This window comes from Passer montanus, unplaced genomic scaffold, assembly GCF_014805655.1.
Source record: "Passer montanus isolate IOZ18808 unplaced genomic scaffold, ASM1480565v1 scaffold38, whole genome shotgun sequence".
Taxonomy (NCBI): Eukaryota; Metazoa; Chordata; class Aves; order Passeriformes; family Passeridae; genus Passer; species Passer montanus.
The window spans coordinates 126,266-151,198 of NW_024368596.1; the positions used below are offsets into that span (position 1 = coordinate 126,266).

At 52.8% G+C, this 24,933-nt stretch overlaps 2 protein-coding genes across 2 annotated transcripts; both read left to right on the forward strand.

Annotated features, from left to right (window-relative positions):
- The first annotated feature begins 389 nt into the window (after nucleotides 1–389).
- On the forward strand, nucleotides 390–12,447 carry PRPS1 (phosphoribosyl pyrophosphate synthetase 1). The gene is made up of 7 exons (XM_039717331.1): nucleotides 390–681; nucleotides 2,848–3,031; nucleotides 3,374–3,472; nucleotides 5,146–5,270; nucleotides 6,994–7,167; nucleotides 7,902–8,061; nucleotides 10,364–12,447. Exons 1-7 carry the CDS (start codon nucleotides 560–562, stop codon nucleotides 10,454–10,456), a joined length of 957 nt encoding a protein of 318 aa, XP_039573265.1. The 5' UTR covers nucleotides 390–559; the 3' UTR covers nucleotides 10,457–12,447.
- Nucleotides 12,448–15,030: 2,583 nt separating this feature from the next.
- Nucleotides 15,031–17,869, forward strand: TMSB15B (thymosin beta 15B). The gene is made up of 3 exons (XM_039717332.1): nucleotides 15,031–16,687; nucleotides 16,852–16,956; nucleotides 17,370–17,869. The coding sequence occupies exons 2-3, from the start codon at nucleotides 16,857–16,859 to the stop codon at nucleotides 17,405–17,407; spliced, it is 138 nt and encodes a 45-aa protein (XP_039573266.1). The 5' UTR covers nucleotides 15,031–16,687; nucleotides 16,852–16,856; the 3' UTR covers nucleotides 17,408–17,869.
- Nucleotides 17,870–24,933: the final 7,064 nt, after the last annotated feature.

Sequence of the window (24,933 nt, forward strand, 5' to 3'; positions counted from 1 at the left end):
CGGCGGGGCCCGGCGGTGCCGCAGCGGGCCCGCTGCCACCCGGTGTCACCCGGTGTCACCCGGTGTCAGCCGGTACCGCCTCACACGCGGCCCGCCGGGTGGGGGGCCGCTACGGCCGCGCGGCCGCGCGCTCTGCCCGCCGCCGCCCTGGCCAATCGCAGCCCAGGCCGCCGCGCAGCGACCAATCGCGGCCCGCCTCCTGCCCTAGGCCCCGCCCCCGGCTGGAGGGCGCGCGCAGCTCCCCTTGCCCTCAAGGGGAACGAGGCGCGTCAAGCCGCGCTCCCTGCTGCCGCGCCGGGGAGCGGAACCCCGCCCCCTGCGGCCGCGCAGCCAATGGGAAGCGGAGGGGGGCGTGTCCTCGGGGCGGGGAGGCTATAAAGGGTCGGGGCGGTAGGCGCGAAAGGGTAAGATGGCGGCGTAGAGGCGACTGGTGTGACCTGTGCCCACCGTGCCGCGTCCTCGCAGGAGGCGGGCGGGTCCCCGCGCGGCAGCCGCGGGCGCTGCGTGGCGGAGCGACGAGGAGGGGGAGAAAAAGGGCGCCGGTGCCGCAGCCGCCGCCATGCCCAACATCAAGATCTTCAGCGGTAGCTCGCACCAGGACCTGTCCCAGAAGATCGCCGATCGCTTGGGCCTGGAGCTGGGCAAGGTGGTCACCAAGAAGTTCAGCAACCAGGAGACATGGTGAGGCGGGGCGGGGCGCGGCCGCACTACAGCTCCCGGCAGGCCGCGCGGCGCCGCGGCGCTGGGTACCGCGCGGCCTGCGCGCGGGGGGTGATGGGGGTTGTAGTTCGGGGGCCGTGCGGTCGGGCCCGGCTGCGGAGCTGCGCTCGGAGGCATCCCCGGAGCGCTCCCGCCGGGCCCCCGCTGCCCCGGAGCCCTCGGGTGCATCGTGCAGTCCCTCCGGGCAGAGCCGGGACGAGGCCGGGCCGCGGGAGCCGTGCGCGGCCCGGGCCGTGCCTGCAGCGGCCCCCGCCTCACGGCGCGGGCCCCACGCGGGCTTCCCCCGCCCCCTTCGGGCTTCCGCGCCGCCTTTGGGGCTCGCTCCGCACCCGGGGCTCGCTCTGCACCCGGGACTCCTGGCCTTGGGGGTGTGTGTGGCCCGGCCCTGTGGCGAGTGTTGGAGCCGTGCCGTTCGCCACCCGGACCTTGCCCCCTGCACCCCGGAGCCGCGAGCTGACGGGACGGCGCATCTCGGAGTTAACACTGATGAGGCTTTTTCCTGCTTAAATCTGAGCTCTGATGACTTGAGGCTTGATAATTTCGTGTTTAGCATGGAGCTGGTACCTTTAAACTTCTCTGAGGAGCTTCGGAGTCTTGGAAAGTACTGCTCGGATTCTTAAGGACGGAGAGGAGGCTCACAGCTCCGTGCGTCCCACGGTGCATTTGCAGTCACGCAGTCTGTTTCCCTCCAGCTTTGAAACCCAATGTTCGCCTTGCTTTCTGGGTCTGTGCTTTAAAAATCTAGCTGCCATCCTACATAAAGCTAAAAAGGAGGTTTAGACTTGTTCAGAGCTCCTTAAGCTTGCTTTAGGGAATACAGTAACCGAGTATACACCACAGAGTAGAATATAAAGAGCCCTGATTGCTCCAACCCACTCCTTCTGGAAGCAGATTTTTTTTCCCATGAAAATCCAGGATGTGCATGTGACATGCAGTATTATGTTTCTCTTACCATGGGTATCGACTGTGAAACCTCAGAGGTAGTACAAAGAGTTGTAGAGGAGTTCTAAAAAGTTCTGTTTGATTTACAGCCCTTGCACTGTTCTCATTGTTCTTCATTAATTGCTCGTATCCATGTAGCTGGCTGGCCAGCAGGTTCCCATGACAGCAGGTAATGTGACTTGAAGACTTGAAAAACATCTTATTTACCCCAATAAAGTGACAGAGGTGCCTCCCCAGAAGAGTAAGAGTGTTTCAACAGAGTAATTAGATTTTTTGTACCACAAATATCTTAAATCACCCTAATATTGGAGGTGACACTTGGATGCTAACTGCTGGTAATCAGACAGTTCCCCAGCAGAGTTCTCATTGACAGAAACTCTCCCTGAGAGATGGGTGCATCCTGTGAGTCAGGGGCACTAAAGATGACAGCAGCGCACTGATGGATATTGAGCAGTGAGATATAAACAGGTAACAGTCATCAAAAAAAGTTAGAAGAAGAGATCTGAAAGGTCAGAGCAGGAAATGTCAGAATTAGAGCTCTAGCTGAGGGGCTCTGTAAATGCAGTGGTTTCTTTCCCACTCTGTGTGGTGCAGGTGTCTCCATACGTGCACTGAGCTGGCATTGTGCTGCTGGCAAACAGGACCTTTGGCTTGTGTTCAGGCCCTTCATCAGCAGGGATTAGTGTGCCCTGCATCCAGGAGAACATTAACCCCAGAAGCCTTTCCAGAGTGGAGGGCTGCAGTGCTGGAGGCCGGGATGGCTGTTAAATCTCAGTCTGATAATTGGCTGCAGTGTTGCTTTGGTAGCAGTTTGACCCCACTCTGGCTGGTGGCTGGCCACGCTCCTTGCTCCTTTGTGCATTGCTGCTTTTGGAGGTGGCTGTGCTTGTGGTTCCAGGGGAACAAGGCCTGCTCTGGGGTGTTTACATGCCCAGCTTGTGTTGAGATCAAGAGTACAGGCTGAGTGCTTTTAGCCTTACTGGCTGGACCATTAAATGTGATGAGTGAGCGCTGTAAAATAGCCACTGAGCAAATAAACAGCAGTGTTCCTGCTCAGCAGCCTGGATTATGTGGCACTGTCACCCCCAGGACCTTGGGGATGCAGTGCTTTGGTTGCTCTGCAGGCACAGGTAATGGCTGTGCTTTAATTTGTGCTTGGCTACAACTCTCTTCTCATGTTTCCAGCGTGGAAATAGGCGAGAGTGTTCGTGGGGAGGATGTCTACATTGTGCAGAGTGGCTGTGGGGAGATCAATGACAATCTGATGGAGCTCCTCATCATGATAAATGCCTGTAAGATTGCCTCAGCCAGCAGAGTCACAGCTGTCATCCCCTGCTTCCCTTACGCCCGGCAGGACAAAAAGGACAAGGTAAGGGATGTGGTAAAGATTCTGCAGGGAAGATGAATGCACACCTTGAAAGTCCTGACTGCTGGAGAGGATTTAAATGAAATTTTGGCGCCTCCTCTGAATATCCAATCTCCCTTCTGTTTATTAAACGTCGGGATATTGGACTGCAAAATGATATTTTCATAAAGATCTAGTTCTTCTTGAAAATATACTAAAGTCTAATGACTAGCTGATGAGAAGATGCAATGTTAATGAGTGCTCCTTTTAGTAACTGCTTGTGAATCACTGCCTGGAAGCAGAAGGCTGACATCTTGATGAAGGAGTTGAACTTGTCTCATACTGTCTCTTTTTTTCCTGTACCAGAGTCGAGCTCCAATCTCTGCCAAGCTGGTTGCAAACATGCTGTCTGTGGCAGGTGCAGATCACATCATCACCATGGACCTGCACGCATCTCAGATTCAGGTAGGAGCAAAAATCAGGAAGGGGCTTAACCAGTTCCAGTCTGAGCCTCTTGACAGCTTTGCAAGCTTTCCAGTCATCTGCTTTTTGGGATACTGCAGTGATCAAGGCTTGGGAATTTGGGACTGGATGGGGAGGTGGGTAACAGGTTAACCTGTAGATGAAAGTATAGTTGTTCTTCTTCAGACTGAGTGTATTGAGTCTTGGGTAAGTGAGCTAGTAAATGATCACTACAGCTCTGTTGCCACACAGTGACACTGTTTGTTCTTCACTAGACCTTGGAGGAATGTGAGATGGAGAGTGTCTTTAAATTCTGAGCAGAGCTTTCTGGTACTTAGTGTGTTGTCTTGGAGCAGTGAGCAGTTAGTTCTGCCCTCAGGTGTCCTGGCACAGCTGCCTTTGTGGGTTTAGTTGCTCAGACAGTGATCTGATAGCCTGCCTCTGGCAAGATGGGCATTCCCACTTGTGGGATTCATTCAGTGCCACCCTCCCACACAGGCTGGACTTGGTTCTCTCCCAAGCTGGTAGTGAATTGAAAATCATTCATAGGCTTTGTTGGCTTATGGACAAAATACCTCACAGACAAACTAAAGTCTTGACTGGGCTGTGTAAGAAAGCTGGCAGGAATATTTCTCAGGGAGAGGAGAGGCTGCAAGCTCAATTTCATCTTGTTTTTCCCTACCTTGGGCAAGTGCTCAAGACCAAGAAGCCAGCCCCATACAGCTCAGAGGGGTGAGGCAGAGGGAAGGATGTCTGTTGTATTGCTGCAAAGGGTAAGGTAGCTCCTGCCTGCTGAAGTCAGTGGGCTGGCTGTTGTCTTAACAGTTGGAAGTGCAGTCATTCACACTTCAGTATGATTTGCCCAGAAATGCTGTCTCGGATGAAAAAAATCTGTAGGGGCACAGCTGAGAAGGCTCAGAGCATGAAATAACTGAACCCAAGGGGCTCCCCTCTTCCTGCAGGGCTTGGAATTGGTGTGACTGAAAGGGCTGACCTGGCACCAGCAGCAGTGATGAGATTTAATGGGATCATTTGTGCATATGTGCTTCCAGCATCTGGCTGGTTTCAGCCTGGTTCCTGTAGCTGCTGTGTTGCTGAGCACAGAAGGAATGATGGTGAGAAGGGTCTGCTACCCTGTACCTTGAAGGATTCCTCAGGAGTAGCTGCCCCTCACTCTCCTGCCTGTTTACTCCAGGGTTAACTTCTGGCATTTAGTGACCTCTGAGATTTGGAGAAGTCTGCAGGGTCACTGGAAAGGTATGGAACCAGCTGCATTAGTTTAAAGACAGATGTTACTCCAGCCTGTTTTGTAGATGTGAACAGTTTGGGTAATGAGCTTTAAAGACTGACTGTAAACAGGCAGCCAGCTGCTCTGGAAATGAGTGCATTTGCTGCAGGCTTTCTGCAGCCCCCAGGACAGAACTAGTTTCATTTTTGTGGAGGTGTTAAATATAAAGTGTTATTTATGCTGCTGAGCTATTTCTGGCTCTGAAGACTTCTTACATTACTATTCTGTGTATCCCAAAGACTACTGCCCTTACATCAAGGGAAGTAAAAAGGAAAGCTGAAAGCTGTGGAAGGGTGATGACTCCATGCCTGATGATACAGGAGGCTTCTTACAACTGTTTCTGGAATGGGACTTTGAGCTACATCTGTTCCTGTTGTCTTCCTTGCAGGGTTTTTTTGATATCCCTGTTGATAATTTATATGCCGAGCCTGCTGTACTGAAATGGATCAAAGAGAATATTCCAGAGTGGAAGAACTGCACCATTGTTTCACCAGATGCTGGTGGAGCCAAGAGGTGAGCTGTCAGACAGGTAGCTTGAGATGCTGCTTCTGTGTCTCCTTCAGTTCCTAAGAATACTTGTGACTCTGTTTTTAAAACATGTTCCTTCTTTCAGTCTGCCTTCTCTCAGACAGCCTGGGACAGCTGGTGAAGAGTGGTCACATATTCTTCCTAGGGAATGTTTAGGGTGTTTCTTGGGCTACAGGGAGGATTTAATAGCTTCTAGAATCACAGCTGCATAGGTAGGAATTGCACAACAGCTACCTCCCTTGGACTCAAGCAATTTCTACAAGGGTGTTTATGCCAACTGAAGGAGGAAACAGTGTAGCTTACACCCCTATGCCAAGGCAAGCTTACTGATGATGATTAATGATAATTTTTATCCAGGCTGCTTTCTTTGCAGAATTAAACTTAGTCTGTTCAGGTATCTTCTTACTTTATTCCCTGATTTGAATAGCTAGCTGTGGTTTAAGCCTGCTGCCTCTCCATGTTCCCTGAGAACGAGGAAGATAGATGGTTCCTTTCCAAAAAGCAGCAGCATATGCTATAGCACATTTCTATTTTGATAGCCTTACAATCTCCCATCTCCCTGCAGACAAACATGCCAGTTTGTGGGCAGCCCAGAATGTTCTCAGAGGCTTTTTAGGAGAAACTAGGCTGTTCTTGATGCTTCTGTCTGAGGGCTACATGTGAACAGTAGAGGGACACAGATGTATTCTTTAATCCAGGGCTGTCACACCAAAATGTTGGTGGCTGCTGATCTGATTGACATACCTCAGAATGTTTGAAGTGATGTGTTGCAGACAGCCAGGAGACACTGACACTGTAGGTCACTCACTGTATGTCTTCTGTAGCTTTGCTGTGGTCCATGGATTGGGCAAGACCTCCTGTACGTTCAGCTATTTCTGTAGCTTGTTGCATAACACAGTGTATGAAGTGCCAAACCAGCCAGATATAATCTGACTCATGAAAAAATCTGCTCAAAAGCCTCTTATACTGAGATGTGTCGATCTTGGCTGGTGCAGTATTTTCTGGAGATACAAAAAACCAAATACTTCAGTTTAGTTTAACAGTCTTGTGTAGGACCACCAGGATAAGTCTGATCTAGTGGGGCTAAGAGTCTGCTTACTTCAAGTGAAGAGTTTCTTGAGGGCATGTGTGTTTTACTCCTTCCACTCTTAATGCTTTTAAACTCTTTACTGTTCATCAGTATCAATATATAAGGTTAAGATCCCTCTAGTAAGGTTGCTCTGCAGTCACTTTAATGGAAATAAATGCGAGGTGTGTATTTGAATTTCCTTGATGTGTAATCCTGTGCCAGTGCTTGTGTGTATGATGACTGAGTGCTTACAGGAGTGACAGTACAGCCCTGTCATAGCACAGCTTAAGCCTTTCCAGTGTAGTGTTACAAAGATGACAGCTTTCCAAGTGTTTGGATCACTTCAAATTTGCTGACCTTGCTGGTTAAGATTTGTTTTCAGCTTAAATGCAAATTAGTTTACAGTGGTCATGATGAAAGATGAAATCTATTTGCTGTCGCTGAGAGAGATTAGATCAGAGGTTGCAGTTTAGCTGCTTGAAGGGAAACCAAGGTGGCAGAGTGCCTTCTGTTAATTGCTTGGGAACGGTAGCAGATGTGGTGACAGCTCCTCTTAGTGCAGCGTGTTTGATATGGAAAGAGCTTTGACTGAGCTGCTGAGTGGAGCTAAGTGCTGTTTGGGGACTGTTCTCTCTTCAGAGTGACCTCCATTGCAGATCGGTTGAACGTAGACTTTGCCCTCATTCACAAGGAGCGCAAGAAGGCCAACGAGGTGGATCGCATGGTGCTGGTGGGGGACGTCAAGGACAGGGTGGCCATCCTGGTGGATGACATGGCAGACACGTGTGGCACCATCTGCCACGCTGCAGACAAGTGAGTGGGGCTGACTGCTGCCTTCCTAACCCAGGAGCCTGCTCTCAGTGAGCTCTGGGTAATGGGTTGAGCAGGGTGTTTGCATGACAAGTTTCACAAGGCTTGTGCAGTTCCTTGATTATTCATGTCATACAAAATAAGGGGAAAAAAAAACAGCAAAAGTTCTTGCAGTGGGAATAGGTAGAAGGCCATAGTGTCTCTTTTCTTTCCCTGTGCTGAAAATGGACCATCACTGACCATGCCAGGTACATCTAAGTGTTGTCTGGCCCATCAGCTGGTTTTGTATTAGAATGATATCAAACTTTGATATCATTCATGCCTTTTACACTAGAAACAGCAACATATGCAAGATGGTTAACTGTTAAGTACAGTACTAAAAATTTTCACGGTATTTCATACTGTATTAAATACAGTATTAAAGTATTAACACAGTATTTAATATCTGCTACCTTGTGTAAGCAGAAATTACAAGGGTGATTTGTATGATCTGTTCCAAATATTCCAGAGCTAAGAACAATGGGGTTTTTTCAGTGTGTGCTTTGCCTGTGGTGCATTTCATGGTACTTGTAAAACTGTTTTTTTCTCCCCAAGTCAGTAGAGTGAGGGAATCAAAGGTAATCCATTCCCTAAGCACATGGTGCTGTCTCCAGTCATGCTTACCATGTGCCCTGCTCTTATGTCAGCTTAATATTTGCTGAGAATTACTCATCCTTGTCCTTTACTCCCCCTTGCAGGCTCGTGTCAGCTGGAGCCACCAAAGTTTATGCCATCTTAACTCATGGGATCTTTTCTGGGCCAGCAATTTCCCGGATCAACAATGCCTGTTTTGAGGCAGTTGTAGTCACAAACACAATACCCCAGGAGGACAAGATGAAGCAGTGCCCTAAAATCCAGGTGAGCATCTATTTTCTGTCACTCCTGGGGGGTGGTAGCCTTGTCTGTTCACCTGTTGGGGTGAAAATCCCACAATGCTGTGTAGTGCTGGCAGTGGTTCTGTTGGTACTGCCATCAGTGTTGCCTAGTTCTCTTGGCCCTATTGCTGTGGGGTAACAGACATGTTACACTGGTAGAAAGCAGCTTCTGTTGCAGCTCATTTCAAGCAGTTCATAAAGGAGCTTTTTTCTCAAGGCTTGTTTTGCCTAGATCAGGTGTCTGATTTAATGGGGCCACGATGTAGGCAAGTAGTTGGATGTGTGCCCTTTGGAGGAGTGATGTGCTGATGATGTGCAACGCTGAAACAGAGGTAGACAGGAGCTTCTGATGTAGGTGCTGACAGCTTTGTGGTGTATCTGTCACTTTATGCCCAGCCTTTGCCATCCATATGAAAACTAAAAGCTGATAATGAGCCCCAGAATCTGCTGTTCAGCCAGTTCTCAATCCTCTCATCCAGTGTACAGTTCTTGAGTTTTGCCTGTGAGGATTTCATGACAGACAGTGTCAGAAGCCTTGCTGAAGTTGACAATATCCACTGCTCTCCCCTCACCCACCCAGGTAGTTGCTTCCTCACAGGTGATCAGGTTGGTGAAGCATGATTTGCCTTTGGTGAATCCATGCTGACTATTCCTGACCATGTTCTTGTCATCCATGTGCACAGAGATGGCCTCCAGAATGAAGGGCTCTGTCACCTGCCCAGGACTGATGTGAGGCTGACTGGCCAGTAATTCTGGGTTGTATTTCCTTTTTCCAGTCCTCAGGCACCTCTGCTGATCTGCAGGACCTTTCAAAGCTGATCCTGAGTGCCTGGCTCTGAGGTCTGCCAGCTCTCTCAGTACTCATGAATCCCATCAGGGCCCATGGACTTGTGGATATCAAGTCTGGCCAAGTGTCCTCTAAGCCAGTCCTCCCTAAGGAAGAGTCTTCCTTCCAACATGCCCTTAGCCATGTCTCCTGTTTGTCAGTGCAGACTGATGCAAAGAAGGTGCTCACTAACTGCCTGCTCTGCATCCTTTGTCACCAGGGTCCCCTTTCCCTTTAGGAACAGGCCTGCATTATTCTTAGGTTTTTCCAAATACATCAATAACAAAAGGAAAACATTCTTGTTGTCCCTGATGTCCTTTGCCAGATTTAATTCCAGATGGGCCTTGTCTTCACAGCACCAATATCCAGGACACAAGCATTTGGAGGAGCTCTGGCACTGCTCACACTCAGCCAGTACTGTGGTGTGAGTGTAGAGGCTTCCCCACTGCTGGGCTGCTGGTGAAGGGAAGCTGAACTGGTTGAAGCTGCAGTCAATTTTAAGCTGCTTTAGGAAATATGTTATAAGCTGATTCAGGCTGCTGTTGGGTTGCATTTCTTTCAGCACTAACTTCTGAATGACCCTTCTGCAACATCTAAAACATCTCTGGTGTTTCACCTTGTTTCCAGGCTCCACACAGCAGCCAGTGTAGGCAAAACCTTAAACTGGCAACCTCTGTGTCAGTAGCTGTAGCCAGAGGTTGCAGTGGGGCAGTTTTCCAGGCTCTCCTTTAATACCTCACATTTACACTCTGGTGTCTGATGCTGAGGAGCACAGATGAAGGATTTGTCACAAGTCTCAGGCTTTACTCTGCAGCTTGTTCATTTTTCCCTCCATTCAGAGACAAACTGCCTAGAAGATAAAAAAATATTAGCTATGATTTTCACTTGGTTTCCTTAATGCAGCATGAATATAGTGAGTCTTACTCGACTACATATGTTGAAGTGCTTTAGCTGTGGGCACTCAGAGCTGGGATTTGGCTGAGACTCAGCTTTCCCTCCTGGTACCTTCCTGACCCCACCAGATGGAGCCAGCACAGCGCCTGGGAGCGGAGCTGCAGCACAGCAGCTTCATCTCTCAGACTGCTGGCAGCAGTGGTAAAACCTCTTGGCTCGAGGGAAGTGATTTCATCGTGATTTAGACTGCCCTAACTTCTCTGCACAAAGTGAATCAGGGAGTCCTGTGGTAAACAGATTGAGCCTAGGGAGTCTGAGCAAAGCAAGGCAACAGCAGACTGTAACTCTTACAGACCAACTAGAATATTTGCAGTGCTATTTGTAGGGTATCTTCAGGCTTAGATGTAATTAAATCCTAATCCTGTGTAGAAGTAATTTATCTGCATCTGGCATGTTAAAATGTGGGTGATGAGTTTATTCTTTAGGTTGTCCTCGACTTCCCAGCAGCTCTTTCAGGCTTGATGCCTTTTCTCAATGGCACTGATGCATCTTTCTTCCCTTCCAGGTGATTGACATCTCAATGATCCTTGCGGAGGCCATCAGGAGGACTCATAATGGGGAATCTGTTTCCTACCTATTCAGCCATGTCCCTTTATAACAACAGATGTCAGCTGCTGCTTGTATGGCTTTTTTTTTTTAAAACCAAAAGTTGTTCAGCTTGTTGTAAAGTTCAGTAGAAGACTCTGCTTGTTCCAGTGCAGTTCTCCACATCTCCTGCTTAAGTCAGTCTTACTGGCTCTGTTCCCAACACTGGGATGCTGGAGGGGGAAAGCTCATCTTTGTAACAGCAACTCCACCAGCACCCCATGCCTGGAGCTGATCAGTAGCACTGACTATTCTGCAGGTCTGTGGAGAGCAGGACTGACACATGGCTAATTGCCACAATTATTTTGAGGGGGGGAGGGAGAGGGTTTGTCTGTGGGCAGGGTTAGATGATCTGGCATGTGCACCCTAAATTGTTGGGGAAGTAGAGCTCCCTAGGACATGTTGATCTGGATCTACAGCAAGAGCCCAAGAGACTGCTGGCTGTCTTACCACTCTGTACCTGACAGAGCCCTTGGGGAGTGGTGGGGAAGGCTTGTGTCTTGGCCAAGCTTGACCCTTGCTGAAGCCCTGGGAGACACCATGGGGGTGGTTCTGCTACAGCTTTCTCCCATAAAAGGAGATCAGTGTAGCTTGCAGACTTGAATTCCTCTTAACTGTTGGTGAAATTAAATGCCCTTTAGTGCATTACACAGCACAGTGAGGGTGAGAGCAGAGTCTGTGCAGTGCTGAGTTAGCTTAGGGGGGAAGGTGCATCCTGGACAAGTGTTCTTTTCCGAAAGCTCTGACATACAGAACTTGTGGTGGTTGTGTGTTGTGGTTTCTAGTGCAGGCTAAAACCAGCTTCTCAATTTCACAGCTTCCTGTTAGCCTTGCTGGCTAACGAGAGCACTGCTGTCATGTGCTGCAGCTGCACCTTGACCTGCCGTGCAACCCCCTGACCCTTTTTTTACCAGTACAGTAGTAAACAGAGCCTCCATCCAACAGCAGCAAGTGCCTGCTCAGATGCTGGGGTGACCTGAAACACAACAGCTTTGTGTCCAGCTGGCTCAGCCTCTCACTCAATGCCTGTTACAGTCCTGTTATCCTGGAAGTTACTGACACATTGTCCTGCTCACTGTCTGCCTTTCCTTGAAAGCCTTGCTTCTTGCAAAATACATAAAGCCAAGGAGCACTGCAGGTTGCAGGACAACAAAACCTGAAGGAGCCCTTGGAGTGGGTCTGATGCTTGCCAGGAGTGTTTATGGCAATGGGTTGAAGAGGCTGGTGATATATGATACTAGCAGAACTGCAGATTTAACACCAACCTGACAGGCCACAAAGTGCCTGAAAGAAAAATACCAAAACTAGAGCTGGCTGAGGCTCTTGGATGTAATAAGTATCATCTGAAACTTGAATACTTTGAAAACGTACCAGACAATCGTAAGGTAAACTGCAAAGTCTCTCTTGAACTCTTACGGTTTATAGACCAAACTGTTTTATTCTGGTTTTGTTTTGGTTTGGGTTTTTTGTTTGTTTTTGTTTTTTTTTTTTTTAATAAGCACTCCCCCTTTATTTGTTTTTGAGCTGGAGGAAGGGAAAAAGGGAAAAGAAGGAACTTGAAATTACTTTCTAGAGTAACCAGCATGGCTTTGAGAGGCTGGGGGCTGGGGTATAAGTGAAAGATGGGGAACTAACTGAAAAATGAGGTTAAAATCTAGGGAAGTACTTCTTTAGTTGTGCCTTTTACTGAAGACTTCTCTCCCTTCCTAAACTCCTGTCCTGTGGCAACATTAACACTTCTATTAGTGTAGAGCTTTTCTTTTTGTATAAGAATTGGTGTTTGTCTGGAAACTGTGCATCTCTTGCTTCTTTGCTTTGCATCCTGCACTGAGCTCTCCTGAGAGTCTGTGATCCACCTCCTGTACGGGAGCCCCTGCTGCCATCCTGCTGCTGCTCTGAGGGCCCAAGGCCAGGACAGCAGAGCAGCGCTGGGAGGATTTTCAGCAGCATTTGTGTTTAAAGTTAAGACCTGATGAAGGAATTAAACTTTTATTTAAAAACCACGGCCTCTGCCTGTAAATACTCCTAAATATCTGAAGTGACATGAATCTTCTGAGTTGGGTCATTTTAAGGGTAGATCATGAAGTAGTTTTATTTAGAAGGGACCTTGGAAGGTCATCTGGTTTAACCCTTGTGCATGTGGCCAGCTGTGAGGTTCAGCTTGGCTCTGCTCATAATGCATGGAAGGAAAAGCATGGGACCAAGCACTGAGTAATTCCTTCTGTCCATGTTTGATTTCCTGGACTTAATTGTTAGAGGTGGTAATGCAGCTTCTCTAGTACTGTTCAATTATGCATCTGAGCAGATTTGTTCACATAATGTTCAGGTAGGGGAAGCTTGAATATTTTAACAAGTACAAATGAAGAATTTGTGAGTGTCTCGCACAAAGCTGATGATCAGAGACAGCAGGGTTATGTCCTGAGCAGCACTTGTTCTGACTAAGCCCTGATCCTTTCTCATTGTGTGTTGGAGATGGCAAAGTATGAAGTCAGAAGATGGCAGGTCTAGAGAAAGGTCCTTGGCATTACAAGTAGACCTCCAGACCTAGACTGAACCATGGCCTCAGTAAACATTTGCTGAGGATCGCAATTGTCATCCATCTGTTAAAATGTCTTGCAGTACTGGACAGTGAATAAGTGAAAAAAAAGTGGTTTTTCCCCCAAATAGCAGGGTAGGTGCTGGTTGTTGCCAGGATTATGTAGCAGAATTCACCTGGCTTTGATAAAAAAAACAGAACAGAGCTTTACAGCCATTTGAACACAGGAGACCATTGTTATTAGTGAGTATTTAATGTTTTCTTAGTTACTTTAATGAAACCAGGGTTTTGAACTGAGAGAGGGCACAGACTTAATATGCTGTGTGACACTGTAGCTCCTACAGAGGATGGGAGATATCTCCTTGGGAGAGTTCTCATACCCGTGTAAAGTTCACTGCTCTGAAACCCTCAGATCAGAAGGGATGGAGACTTCACCAAAGTCTGAAGGTGAGCTGTGGGGTGTCTTAGGCTTTCCTCACAGCTGCCTGAGATACTACTGTACAAAACAAATTATTTCCCAGGAGAAAATCTCAACTGAGTCATTGCTGTGCTCCTGCAGCTTGAGGTCTGGAGGAGCAGGGCAGGGCTCCAGCAGCTCCCTCTGCCACAGGCAGAGCCAGAGTGTGGCTGCAGGTGTGAGGATGCTGGTTTTGGTGCTGGTAGCCTCTCATGCCTGTCTGCTGCCTGCTGTTAATTCAGCAGAACAAGGAACACATCCATCACTAGTCCTGTCTCTGCCTCACCCACCTGCCTGGGTACCTGAAATGAATGCACGGGGCGGGGAGCTGGGCTTGCCAGGTGTGCCTTGCAGGTAGCAGGATGTGTCCACTGTTAAAAGCACAATGAGACACCCCTCAAAATCATTTGCTGGCACCTCCCTCTTGCCGTACTGATGTAAGGAGGTCTCCTGGAGTCGGTGTTTCTGTGATTTAAAGCAGCACCTTGTCTTGCTGCTGTTGGGCAGGGGGAAAATGGTGTTAGCAAGCCCTTTTGTGAACTGCAGCAACATCCACAGGAGCAATGAGCCCTCCTGTAAGACACAGCAGCCCCAGTGTGCTGCTGCCTTCCCCAGCATGTGCTGCTGCCCTGATGGATGTGAAGGGCTGTGGCAGGAGGCTGGGTGAAAATGGGAGAAGGTGCTGTCCCCCTGTGGAGTGGCTCAGGCTGGCAGCTGTCACGGTGGTGCCCTGCAGGCAGATGGGTCAGGAGGCTGAGAAAAACCTCTGATCCGAGAAAACTTCCTGCCTCCTTCCTGTAGAGGAGAATAAGGCATTCCTGGAAATGGCTATTGGGAGGCTCTATCAGCCCTGGCAGCCTTGTTCTGTGCGAGATTTAAAACCCATCTAAAATGGCTGGCAGGCAGTCTGTGCTATTTCAGGTCAGGGCTGTTTTTGCTTTCTCCCTATCTGTTGTCTCATTTCTTTTGTTATAAATTATTGAAAGCAGAAATGCCAAAAGACGTAAGAAAGAAGCTGGTTTTGCAGTTGCAGGAGGCTTTGCTAATTTGTCGGGGAAAAGCTCTTGCTGGGATATAAGCTCCTTTCTTGTTCTTTGTGCAAGATGGGTTTTAGCAGCTCCCCAGCAGCAGCCCCACCTCTCCCCTGCTGGCAGTGCACAGGGTTGGCTTGAAAGCTGCTCTGGCCGTGGTTTGTACGAGTCTGGTGGTGCCTGTGTGGCTTGAGGAAGGGGGAGCTCCCCTTCCCCTGCCTGCATGGCCACCGTGGTGGCTTTGTGCCCAGACAAAGACCCGGGGGTTCCAAAGTGCTGCAGCATCAGGAGGTGCAGCACACTGCCCAGGGGCTGTGCCTTGCTGCCGGGTACAGCTGGTCTGCTGAGGGATGGTGAGCAGGTTTTTGGGTGCAGCTGGTGCTGGCTGTGCACAGGCAGGGTGGGGATCAGGTTCTTTTGCACTCGCTGCCTGCCAGGGACAAAAGCTACGTCAGACTGCAGCATCCACAAAGGAGAAGCATGTGGAGAACAGGCAAGCAAAGGGGGAAGCTGAGGGGAAGGTGAGCACAGCCAGAGAGTAAACACATGGTAAAACGTTTGTCTGACTATTTGCATGAAGGCAAAAAGGATTTCCTGCATTCATTTTGAAACTGAATGGATGTGTTGGTTCTCGCTGGCTGTGCAGGAAAGATGAGCCTTTTCTCACTGGGGCTGGGCTGTGTGGTGCGAGCTCTGCAGGGTGGGTTTGAAGGATGCTCATGAAGGCAGCCCTGCCTGGGGCTGCACCATCAAATCTGAGCTGCTCTGGGAGCAGCCTGGCCCGGAGCTGTGCCTGCAGCCTCTCCCTCCCCCAGACACAGCAACGGGAGGCTGCTTCTCGTCCAGACTCCTCTTGGAGGAGCAACCTGGCCTTAGATCTTGGCCTTTGCCTCTTCAGCGCTTGCCAACTCTTGGCGTTTCTTGAATTCAGAGCCCGTGTTCTGGCAGGAGTGAGAAGGTGCCCCAGGGTTTGCGGCAAAGGGCCACCTCCAGCCGTGACCTGCTGTCGCTGGATAGCACCGGTCCCTCCTGCCAAGACGGCAGTCGTCTCGCTAAAGAACACAAAGCAAGTGTTCCCTCCGGATTGCTGGGGATTTTCTCTGCAAAATCTCCAATAAGCCCTGAGCAAAACCCAGAGGTTGGCAGGCCAGGAGGAGGTGGAGGTGAGAGCTGCTGTAGCACAGCTGCTACCCCTTGGTGCTGTGTAACCATCTTGCTGTTCACCGCGGCGCCAAGATCTCTGCAGAAGGGTTTTGCAAGCCTCATCTGCAGTCAGGATACTTTTTCTTTTGCCTCCTCCCCATCCCCTCATTCCCTTCAGCACCTACAGGACCCTCCTGGCCCTCTATCCCTCTCTATCCTGGTGGCCAGCATGCAAGTGCCCCCCAGACTGCCACTGTCCTTCCTGCTGGGATCAGATAGGCTGCCTGCACTGCCCCTTGGCTTTTTCCACCAAAAGTCTTTCTCCCACTTGCACACCAGCCCATCTGCACGGTTTGGGCTGCTCCCCAGGCTTGCTGCCGCCAAACAAGAGCCTGTGAGAATGGTCAGCTTCTTGTCCACCCAGGCTGCTTTAGTGACCAGACCTGCCCAGGAAGTGCTGTGGCCAGAGGCAGCGTAGACATGAGCAGGGCAGTGGTCAGGCAGCTCTCACAGGCGTGACAACAGGGTGCTGGCTTTAGCCCAAGGCTTGCTTTGTTCAGGGAGCATCGCTGCACACACACACGGGCCACAGCTGCCTCCCTTGCTGTGGGGCACCTGCTTCTTGGGGCGGGGTTGGGGCTGGGACAGTGGCTTTGGAGCCGTCTGGTCACAAAGGGACCGGCCTGCTGCCCCTCACACCTGGCACCCGGGAGCGGGCGGGAGCCATGCCCGTTCGTGGGGGCAGCAGGAGCTGTGTCCGCGCGGGCGAGGGGCTGTGTGACGCCTGTCCGTGAGGGCCGTGTGAGCCGTGTCCCCGGTGCCCCTCGCTCGGTGTCTCCCTCCCTCGCCGTCCCTCAGCCCCTCACGCTCGGTCCCGCTCGCGCCCCCTGGCGGGCCACGCGCTTCCCGGCGGGCGGGCAGCCAATGGGCGCGCGGGCTGGGCGGCGGCCGGGGTATAAAAGGCTCCGCCCCGCGCGGCGCGCGCTCCAGACTCACCTGGCGGCGCAGGGAGCGGGATCGGCACCGGCACCGAGCGCACATCGCAGCCACCGCGCATCGCGCCCCACAGCGCCGCAGGTACGGGCTGGGCCGCGGAGGGGGGCCCCGCGCAGCGCCGCTGCGAGCAGGGACTCGCCGAGGCGCGGCGCTGCGCTATTGTCCGCGGCGGGGGCCGGGGGCGGCCGCGGCCGCCTTTGTCTTCCCGTCCCCATCCTCGGCTGACTGCGGCGGGGGTCTCGCAGGCAAAATGTGCGACAAACCAGACCTGTCGGAGGTGGAGAAATTCGACAAGAAGAAGCTGAAGAAAACCAACACGGAGGAGAAGAACACGCTGCCCTCCAAGGAGAGTGAGTGCGGGGCCGGGGCTGGCGGGGCGGGAGGCACGGGCAGTGCCCGCGGGGCCGGGCTCACCGCCGGGCACAGGGGCGCTTTGGGGCGGCGGGGCTCTGGCCCGGGAAAGCCACGGGCACAGGTGTGTGCAGCCCGGGGCAGCGGGCACGGGCACTCGGACAGGGCTGTTGTGCCAAACTGATCCCTCGGGGCATCACTTTCCTGCGGACAGACGCAGACAGGTGCCCGACTTGCTGCCGTGCACACGTGTGGCATGTCATCTTCTAACCTGACTGTTAAACCACCCCATCTGGAAACAAAGCACAAAACTGGACACCAGGGCCTGAGTGAATCCTCTGAAACCTTCTCCAGTTCGTGCTTCCACAAAAAAAAAGGCACTAGAGACTAATGGGCCTCTATTCTCTTGCAGCTATTGAGCAGGAGAAGGAATGTGTGAAGTCTTCCTAGAGAGAGATTGCCTGGCAGGAAGAGCGACTACTCAATTATTTTGCTTTGAAATGAATCATGTGGGTTTTTTTAAATTTACATCACGTACATGTATAGAAAACAGCTGTATCACCTAACACACTGTCCCACTCTGCTGGCAGCTTTGGCAGGTGGGGGGACAAAGCGTGGTCCTCTCAGTCCATCCATAGCCTGACCTGATGCCATCTCTGCTGCTTCAGCTGCCTCCTGTGACAGCACTGATCTTGCTCTGATGCAGTGGGGAGATGAGCAAGGGCTGTGGAGGCTTCTGGGCATGGGCCCCTTCTGCCTGGGCGAGTGGGGAACCTTTCTGGCCTCACCTCCAGCCTGGGTCTGTCTTGCATATTCTTCACTGACAGTGTTCTGTAGCCTCACTCACAGTTTTTTGTCTTCCTTGGGGAAAAATGAGAAGTTTATTATAAAATAAAAAATTGTAATGATCTACCTATGGCTCATGGCTTCTTCCTTGACAAAGGTTCTGGCTGTAGCTTGGCTTGCCCTTGGAGGGTGGTGGGGAGGTGTGCCTGGTGCTGCAGCAGTGCTGGTGGTTCAGTGTTGCTCAGAGGGTGATGTGGGATGGTTCCCTGCAGGGTGAATCCAGCTTGGTGTTTGGGGCTCGGTTCCTGGGGGAGCTGGGAGCATTGCTGGCATGATCCACTGTGCTCCACCACCACTGTGCTTTCTTGGTGTATCTGAAAGCAGGGGGTCTTGCTGCCCATGTGAGGGCTGAGCCTTCTGCCTTGGAAAACTTGGTGTCCCCTGCCTCAAACCTTGTGGGGCTGGGCTGGTGCCTTGCCAGCATGGCTGGAGATGCTGGCCTAGGTGTGCTGGTGTGGTGGCCAGGCCAGCTCTGCCCACCCAGTTCCTGGAGCACAGCTCTCCCATCACTGCATGGCACTGCCTTTCTGTTCCCCTTGAGCCAACCTCCAGCCCTGCCCTTGACTGAAGGTGGTTTTTCAGCCCTGTAAGGATGGGTTTGAATGCAGTAAATCCCTTGGGTACTCTCTGGGCTGATCCCAGCCCTGCCTTGCAGGGGTGGAAATCCCTGGGTCCTGCAGTTGGCTGCCAGCACAGTGTGGGTGAGCTCTGACAGTGCCCCCAGGTTTATGCTGAGGCTTCCTGGCTACTGCCAGGACTTCCTCACCTCCACCTGGCCCGCAGGGTCACTGAACACACCAGCCCACTTATACAGGAGGTAGAGGTAGACTAGCCAAAACTTGCCAGCTGACAATTTTGGTCAGTGTTCCTGAGGAGCCTGGTCAGCTGGGGACAAACACGGGGCTGTTGTGCCTGTCTGGACATGGTGCCTATCTATCAGCCTGGTGCCTCCACCCACACTCCCTGCCAAGGACTGCAAATAACACTGCCTGTGTGGTTGCCACTGCCTCCACCCCTTAAAAAGCAGAACTGAAAGAGCTGCAGGTAAGAGTTTGGTGCTTGTGCACTGTCAGGGCAGTGTGGGGTTTTCCATGGGGTGGGGAGCAATGCAGAGGCCCAGCTGGAGCTGCTGCTCTGTTGGGCTGAGCACTGGGAAGGATGGCTGTGCCCCTTCAGCACCCTGACGTCCCCAGGACAGAACCCTATTCTGGACATGGGAATCTTTTCCCAGTGCCAGCAATCAGGGTGGTTTGTCGGGGTGACAATGTGTCCCTGCTCAGGGGTGGTTTTTCTCATGGAGCAGAGGCAGGCAGGTAAAGCCAGCCTGAACCTCTTCCCCATCCCTGAGAGCCAGAGGCTGAGTTGAACCAAGAGAAGCTTTTGGGACAGAAACACAAAGTGGCAGGGCTGATCTCCTCTCCTCGGTTCCACTTTTGGGGTAGGGAGGTCCCAGTGGCTGCCCAGAGCACCTTGGCTGCTGGCACCACCCCAGTGCCTCTCCCTAGGACATGCTGCAACGGGCCCCTCTGCGGGCATGGAAAAGCACCAGGGCACTTATCTCTCCCTGAGTCACATGGACGTCTGCAAGGCCACAGCAGGAGTGTCCCCTCCCTGGCACAAATAACAATAACTTCCCCCTCACCCTGTGCTGTGCACACAGGCAGCAGAGCCTGCCCGGGATTCTGGGCACCCCAGTCCTACAGAGCCAGCTGGTTTGCCAGCCGGGGCCAGGGCTGTGGGTTGCTCCACGTGGCAGGGTGGCTGGTGCCAGAAGCTGGCAGAGCTCCAGCACTGACCCTGAGCCTGTGGAAGTGGCCCCTGGCACCCCCATGCATCCTGGGGAGCCGTAGAGGTGTTGATGCATCTGGGTTTGGGCTGCTCTTTCACTGCAGCCAAGCCCAGCATGTAGCAATACAGATTTAGACATGGGGTTAAGTGCTGGCACAGCCAGGTCTGTGCCCCAAGGGAGTCACCCCAGGGGTTGGTAGTCCCAGCCTGGACCCAGGGCCATCAGCAGGAGCTGGGAGCAGCTCCCCAGCAAATACATCTCTGTGTGTTTTATGGCCAGTGTCCTGTGTTCACCTAAAGTGAGGGCAGTCCAGGCACTTTCCCCAACCACATCCCTGCCAGAATGGTGCACAGAAAGTACCAGAACTCATTGCCTAAATGCCCTGTCCTCAAGACTGAGGGTAAAGAGTTACCTGTTTTGCTAACTGGTGTCCAAAATATCCCTGTTGCCAGCAGAGCATGAGCCAGTAAGGGGAGAACCATTACAGAAGAGCCTTTTCCATCAGCACTTTCGTTCCCTATCCCAGACCTTCACCTTTTCACCCTGGCACACATGGGCCCACAGCTGCCAGTGCTGCGGGAGGCCAGGACACCTGCCAGACTGATGTCCCCTAGAAATGTGGTGGCTTGAGCAGCATGAGGTGCCCCAGCAGGCACCCACACACAGAGGGTGACATTCTAGGAGTTGGGCCTTCCTGGCAGGGCTCTGTGACCCTTCCCTTGCTGGGCACCAGGTGAATCCCTCATGTCGGCCCCCCTTGGCAATGCCAGGAGAATATAATCCATGCCTCTCCCATCCAGGGCCCATCCTGCTGCTTTGGGGAGGTTTCCTCCCATGCTCAATGAGATGGTGAGCTGTGGCCTCACTGCAGAGGAGGGAGGAGGAGGCTGAGTCACCATCAGGAGGAATTTGGGCAAATACCTGGTGACCAGCAGCATGAGGTGAGTTCAGATCAGGGCTTGTGGCTGCGATGGGTGTCTGTCCCTGCCACTGCTCCATCTTCTCTGATTCAGGAGAGGATTTAGCCCAACACACACCTGTGCAGGATCACAACCCCATCTCTGGGGTGCCTGAGCCAGCCTGTGCATTGCCCTGTGCTGGGCTCCCCTGTGCCCCACGGCTCCCTGCCAGCCTGTGGCACCTTCCTGATGTCCCGCAGCACCACACTGGTTTGTAGCACAACTCACCCAGGGCAAGGGAGCCTTTTGCACTCCAGGGTTTTCCACTCGCCATCTGGCAGCTCCCAGAACTGCAGCAGAAAGTGGTGAGAGCCAAGATCAGTGATCAAGGCCTAAGGCAGCTCCTGGATGGCAGGAGATTGCCAACCTCAACCTGAACTGCGGATAGTCCAAGCAAACCTCCTTTAAGGTATGTGTTTGGCACCAGAGCAAACAGGATAAGGTGAAGCCAGGCTGTACAGACAGGTGAATGCTGCAGCTCCCCAATGGGTGGATCCTACCCACCCCCACCTCCCTGTTCCCTGCATCCCTGGGGAAAACATGTCACCACCTCTGTGTCACTTGGGTTGGCCTTTTCCTGCCATGTCTCTGCTGCCTGCACAGACACATTGCCAAGCACAGAGCTCAAACCACCCCATAGTGGCTGAGGTTGAGAGGGGAACAAGGGGCAGCAAGCATGAGCTGCCAGGGGAAACCTCTGCTGGGACTGCTTGGGGAGGATCTGTGCATGGCGATAGTTAAAGAGGAAAGCACGTGGCTGTAAAAGAGGAAGGCAGAAGAGAAGGAGCAATAGTGGGGAAATGAAAGTGGTGTGTGGGCTAGTGACCACAGTCCTTTGGCAAAGGAGTTGATGGTAGGCTACCATGGTGTGTGAGAGTTGTGTGTGATGGGGCCACCTGGGGACCTGGGAAGGATGGACAGACAAGCTGTCCCCATCCTGCGGTGGGGAGGAGCACTGTGCTGAAGAACTCCCATGGCCATGGGGAGGGAAAGCCACTGTCCCTTTGCACCCACAAAGGCACCCACACAGCGAGCCAGAAACCCTTGGACACCTGTGCTGGGAAACTGGCCTGTGGGCTGCACACACTCAGCACAACCCAACACCTTCCCAGCAGTGCAAAAGTTATTGCTGCTCTTGAAATAATACCCTGGAGGTCAGGTTTACCAGCAGGAGCTTACTCATCCCCTGCCAAGGAGGGCTCAGCATGAGTAGTGATGAGCCGGGAGCACGCAGAGCTTCCTGCCAGCACCTGGCTCTAGGCAAAGCCGGGCAGTCAGGCTCGGAGCGCCCCTGCCGCTCCCGCACTGGCGCTGCCCGCATCTGCCGGGGCTGCGGCGGCCCGAGGCGCGGCTGGGAGCGGCCGGGCTGGCGCCGGGGATTCGAGCCCTTCGGGGGCTCCCAGCCCGCTCCTGACAGGCAGTGCTGCTGCCTTCTGGCCCCCCAGCTGCATGGTGCAGATTCCCGCGGGCCCGAGGGGCCGTGCCGGGGCTGCGGCACCATGTGCTCCGGCGGGAGCGCGGCTCCGGTGTCCGCGGCAGCGCCCGCACTCGCGCCCGAGCCGGGCCAGCTGACGGGGCAGAGGAGCGCTTTATTTTAGGAAGCAGCTGGCTCACACAGGAGACATTGTTTAGCATCTTTCTTGCCTCTGGTGTTTTATTACAAAGGATTATGGCATGAAAAGCCATTTTGTTCCCCTGTTCCCAATGCAGAGCCCCCTCTCCATGATTTATTCCTCTCCACGGGCAACAGCTGGGGTATGACATCCCAGGAAGTGGAGGGGGAAGTAAGGTGGGGGCTCAAACCCGTGGCAGTGATGGCAGCAGGGATGCACCCAACGCCCAAGTCATGGCACAGCTGGCAGGAGTTTGCCAGGAGTGCCTGAGACCGCTCATACACCTTTATGATGTGAGGGGTGGGTAAGGAAATGTACCTCACTCTGGCCAGGGCACAGATCAGTGTCCTCTGCTGGGACGCTGCTATCCCCAAGCCTGTGTGCCCCCACATGCCTCCTGTGGCATCACAGCCCCAAACCTGCCTGGATGAGCCTGTATGGGAATCTCCTGCTGCCCACGGGGAACCTGGGGCCCGGCTGGGCACAGCATGGTACGAGCTCAGCACAGTGGGTGGGGTGCAGGGTGCAAACTGAGGGTCAGCTTGGGAATGTGATCATTTGCACTCCCCCCAGAATCACCTTCAGGCAGGACAGAGGCACCTCCAGAGCCGCAGCAGGAGAAGCTTCTCTCCTTCCCTCTGTCCATGCACTTTCCTTGCCAAGTAACAGCCAGGATACCATGTGCTCCCTGTCCCCCTCCTCTGCCCCTGCTGCTGTGTGCCTTTCCTGTGGGTCCCAGAGCAGAGTCCGTGGCAGCACAGGCTGAACTCCCCCCTGCCCAGCCTGGCAGACTCCTCTGTGGTTTTCCAGGAACCAGCTCCGGAGCCATGGGCAGTAGATATGCGTGTTGCAACAGATGCCTTGTGCTGTTTGCCAAAGGCCCATCCTGTCTGTGCACCTACATCAGGGCAGAACTATGTCTGGTGCTGCCTCCCTCTGCCACCTTGTCATCTAACACGTCCCTAAAAACCAGCCAAGGGTTCTTGGGAAGAGCAGGGGCTGGGCGGGGAGGTGAGGGCAGTGCTGCGTGGCTCAGCCACTGCCAGGCCTGCGGCTGCACTGAAGCTGGGACAAGCCCCTGCCTGCAGTGTTGTGTCTGCTGAGGCAGCTCTGCAGCCCAGGCATGTCCCCCTCCCTGCTGCCTCAGACCAGCTCACAAAAACAAGATAGGTCACTTTTTTAGGGCAGGGTGAGCTGTGCGGGGTAGAGGGGGATGAATCATGGGGTCTTCCCCAGCTTTGCTCCACCTATGGAGCTCCTTCCTGGGGAGATAAATGGATGATGTACCTGACAACTTGCTCAGAGCTGTAGGCTCAGGGCAAATGGGGTGGCTAAGGCTAGGGGTGGCAAGACTGCTCAGGAGGTTCCTGTGCTGGAAATTGTTCCAGAGCAGATGCCACAGGCTGGAGCTGCTGCTGGGTACACGTCTTGGAGAAGCAGCTGCAGAGCCGTGCAGCGGGGCTGGAACAAAAGCAGAGGCCCAAGCCCCAGCTGCAGCACTGGACGTGTGATGAATTAATCGAGGCATGAGCTAGCAGCATTGTGTGACCACAGGCTGGCAGGGGGTCGAAGCTGGATCAGGGCTCCTCACCTTGGCACCAGTTTCCTGTTGTTTGCTCTAACTCCCAGAGCTGGCAGTGAGAGCCAAGGCAGCCATACAATTGCTGCAGCCTCTCTGGGCAGGGATGCAGCTGAGCCAGGGGAGTAAAACCTCTCATGCTGAAGGAGCCCTGCACCCTGTAGAGTCCCTGCCCCAGTGCAAGCCCCTGGTACTGCTCGCCCAGCACATGGCTCCTGGGACACATCCCCCTCTCCAGACAAATCCCCCTGGTGCCCAGGACCCACAGGCGAGGTCCCCTCCTGGCCACGGGGCCAGGCCAGTGCTGCTCTCAGCTGCACAAGGTCATGCCCAGATAAGCCCATTCCTTAACTTGTGCTAAGTGTGCTTTAGCCATAGTAGTTACTAAGCAGGCAGCTCCTGTTGGGTCACAGAGTTTGCTGGCTGCATTTCTTATCTCTTTGCTTTGCTGGGCTTTGGGAACATGTTAGTACAAAGCATGGCTCTGTGCTTTGCCCTGGCACTGATGGCCTTGCTCTGCTGGGGGAGCTGCCTTGTGGAGAGGATCAGGGAATACATCTCCCTCTCCTTACCCAGGACTGATGTGGGTGACTTTATTGTGCAGGCTCAAGAGGTCCCTGCTCACCCTTACACAGGCTGTTTAAAACTACTAATTAACAACTGGGGCTTTGTGGCAGCAATTTACAGTCTCTGCAGGTAGTTCCTCTCAAGTGTGAGGGCAAGATATCCATCCAGGAAAGACCTTGTGAACTGCTCAGGAAAGCGGACCAGCACAGGTGAAGGCATGCAGCACCTGAGAGAATTAAATAATGCTGGAGGTCATCTACAGTGACCTAGACAATGATGATGTCTCCAGAGATGCAGAGGGTGTGCAGTGCACAGAAGCTGTGTGGAGGAAGATGATTCAGTGTGCCCCAGTGTCATTCTGGCAGCTTGGCAGCAATGTTATCACCCAGATATGAAAACAGCTTTGAAGAAAACACCTTCTTGGCTCCAGAACTTTGATGAAATATCTGTCCCTCCTCATGCCTATAAGCCAGTGCCTTGGCTGTGAGGGACACCCCAAGAAGTCAGTCCCCTCCTGCCCTGCTCAGAGGGACAGTGAGCCCTAGATCCATGTGCTGTACTCTGTTTCTTCTTGCCTGAACAGGGGACGAAAACAAGCAGTGGGATGGTGAACCCAGCTTTAA

Coding starts and splice junctions, on each gene's coding strand:
- TMSB15B (XM_039717332.1), top strand. CDS start 16,857: ATGTGCGACAAACCAGACCTGTCGGAGGTGGAGAAATTCGACAAGAAG. Junction 16,957..17,369: donor CACGCTGCCCTCCAAGGAGA/GTGAGTGCGGGG, acceptor ATTCTCTTGCAG/CTATTGAGCAGGAGAAGGAA.
- PRPS1 (XM_039717331.1), top strand. CDS start 560: ATGCCCAACATCAAGATCTTCAGCGGTAGCTCGCACCAGGACCTGTCC. Junction 682..2,847: donor TTCAGCAACCAGGAGACATG/GTGAGGCGGGGC, acceptor TCATGTTTCCAG/CGTGGAAATAGGCGAGAGTG. Junction 3,473..5,145: donor TGCACGCATCTCAGATTCAG/GTAGGAGCAAAA, acceptor TCTTCCTTGCAG/GGTTTTTTTGATATCCCTGT.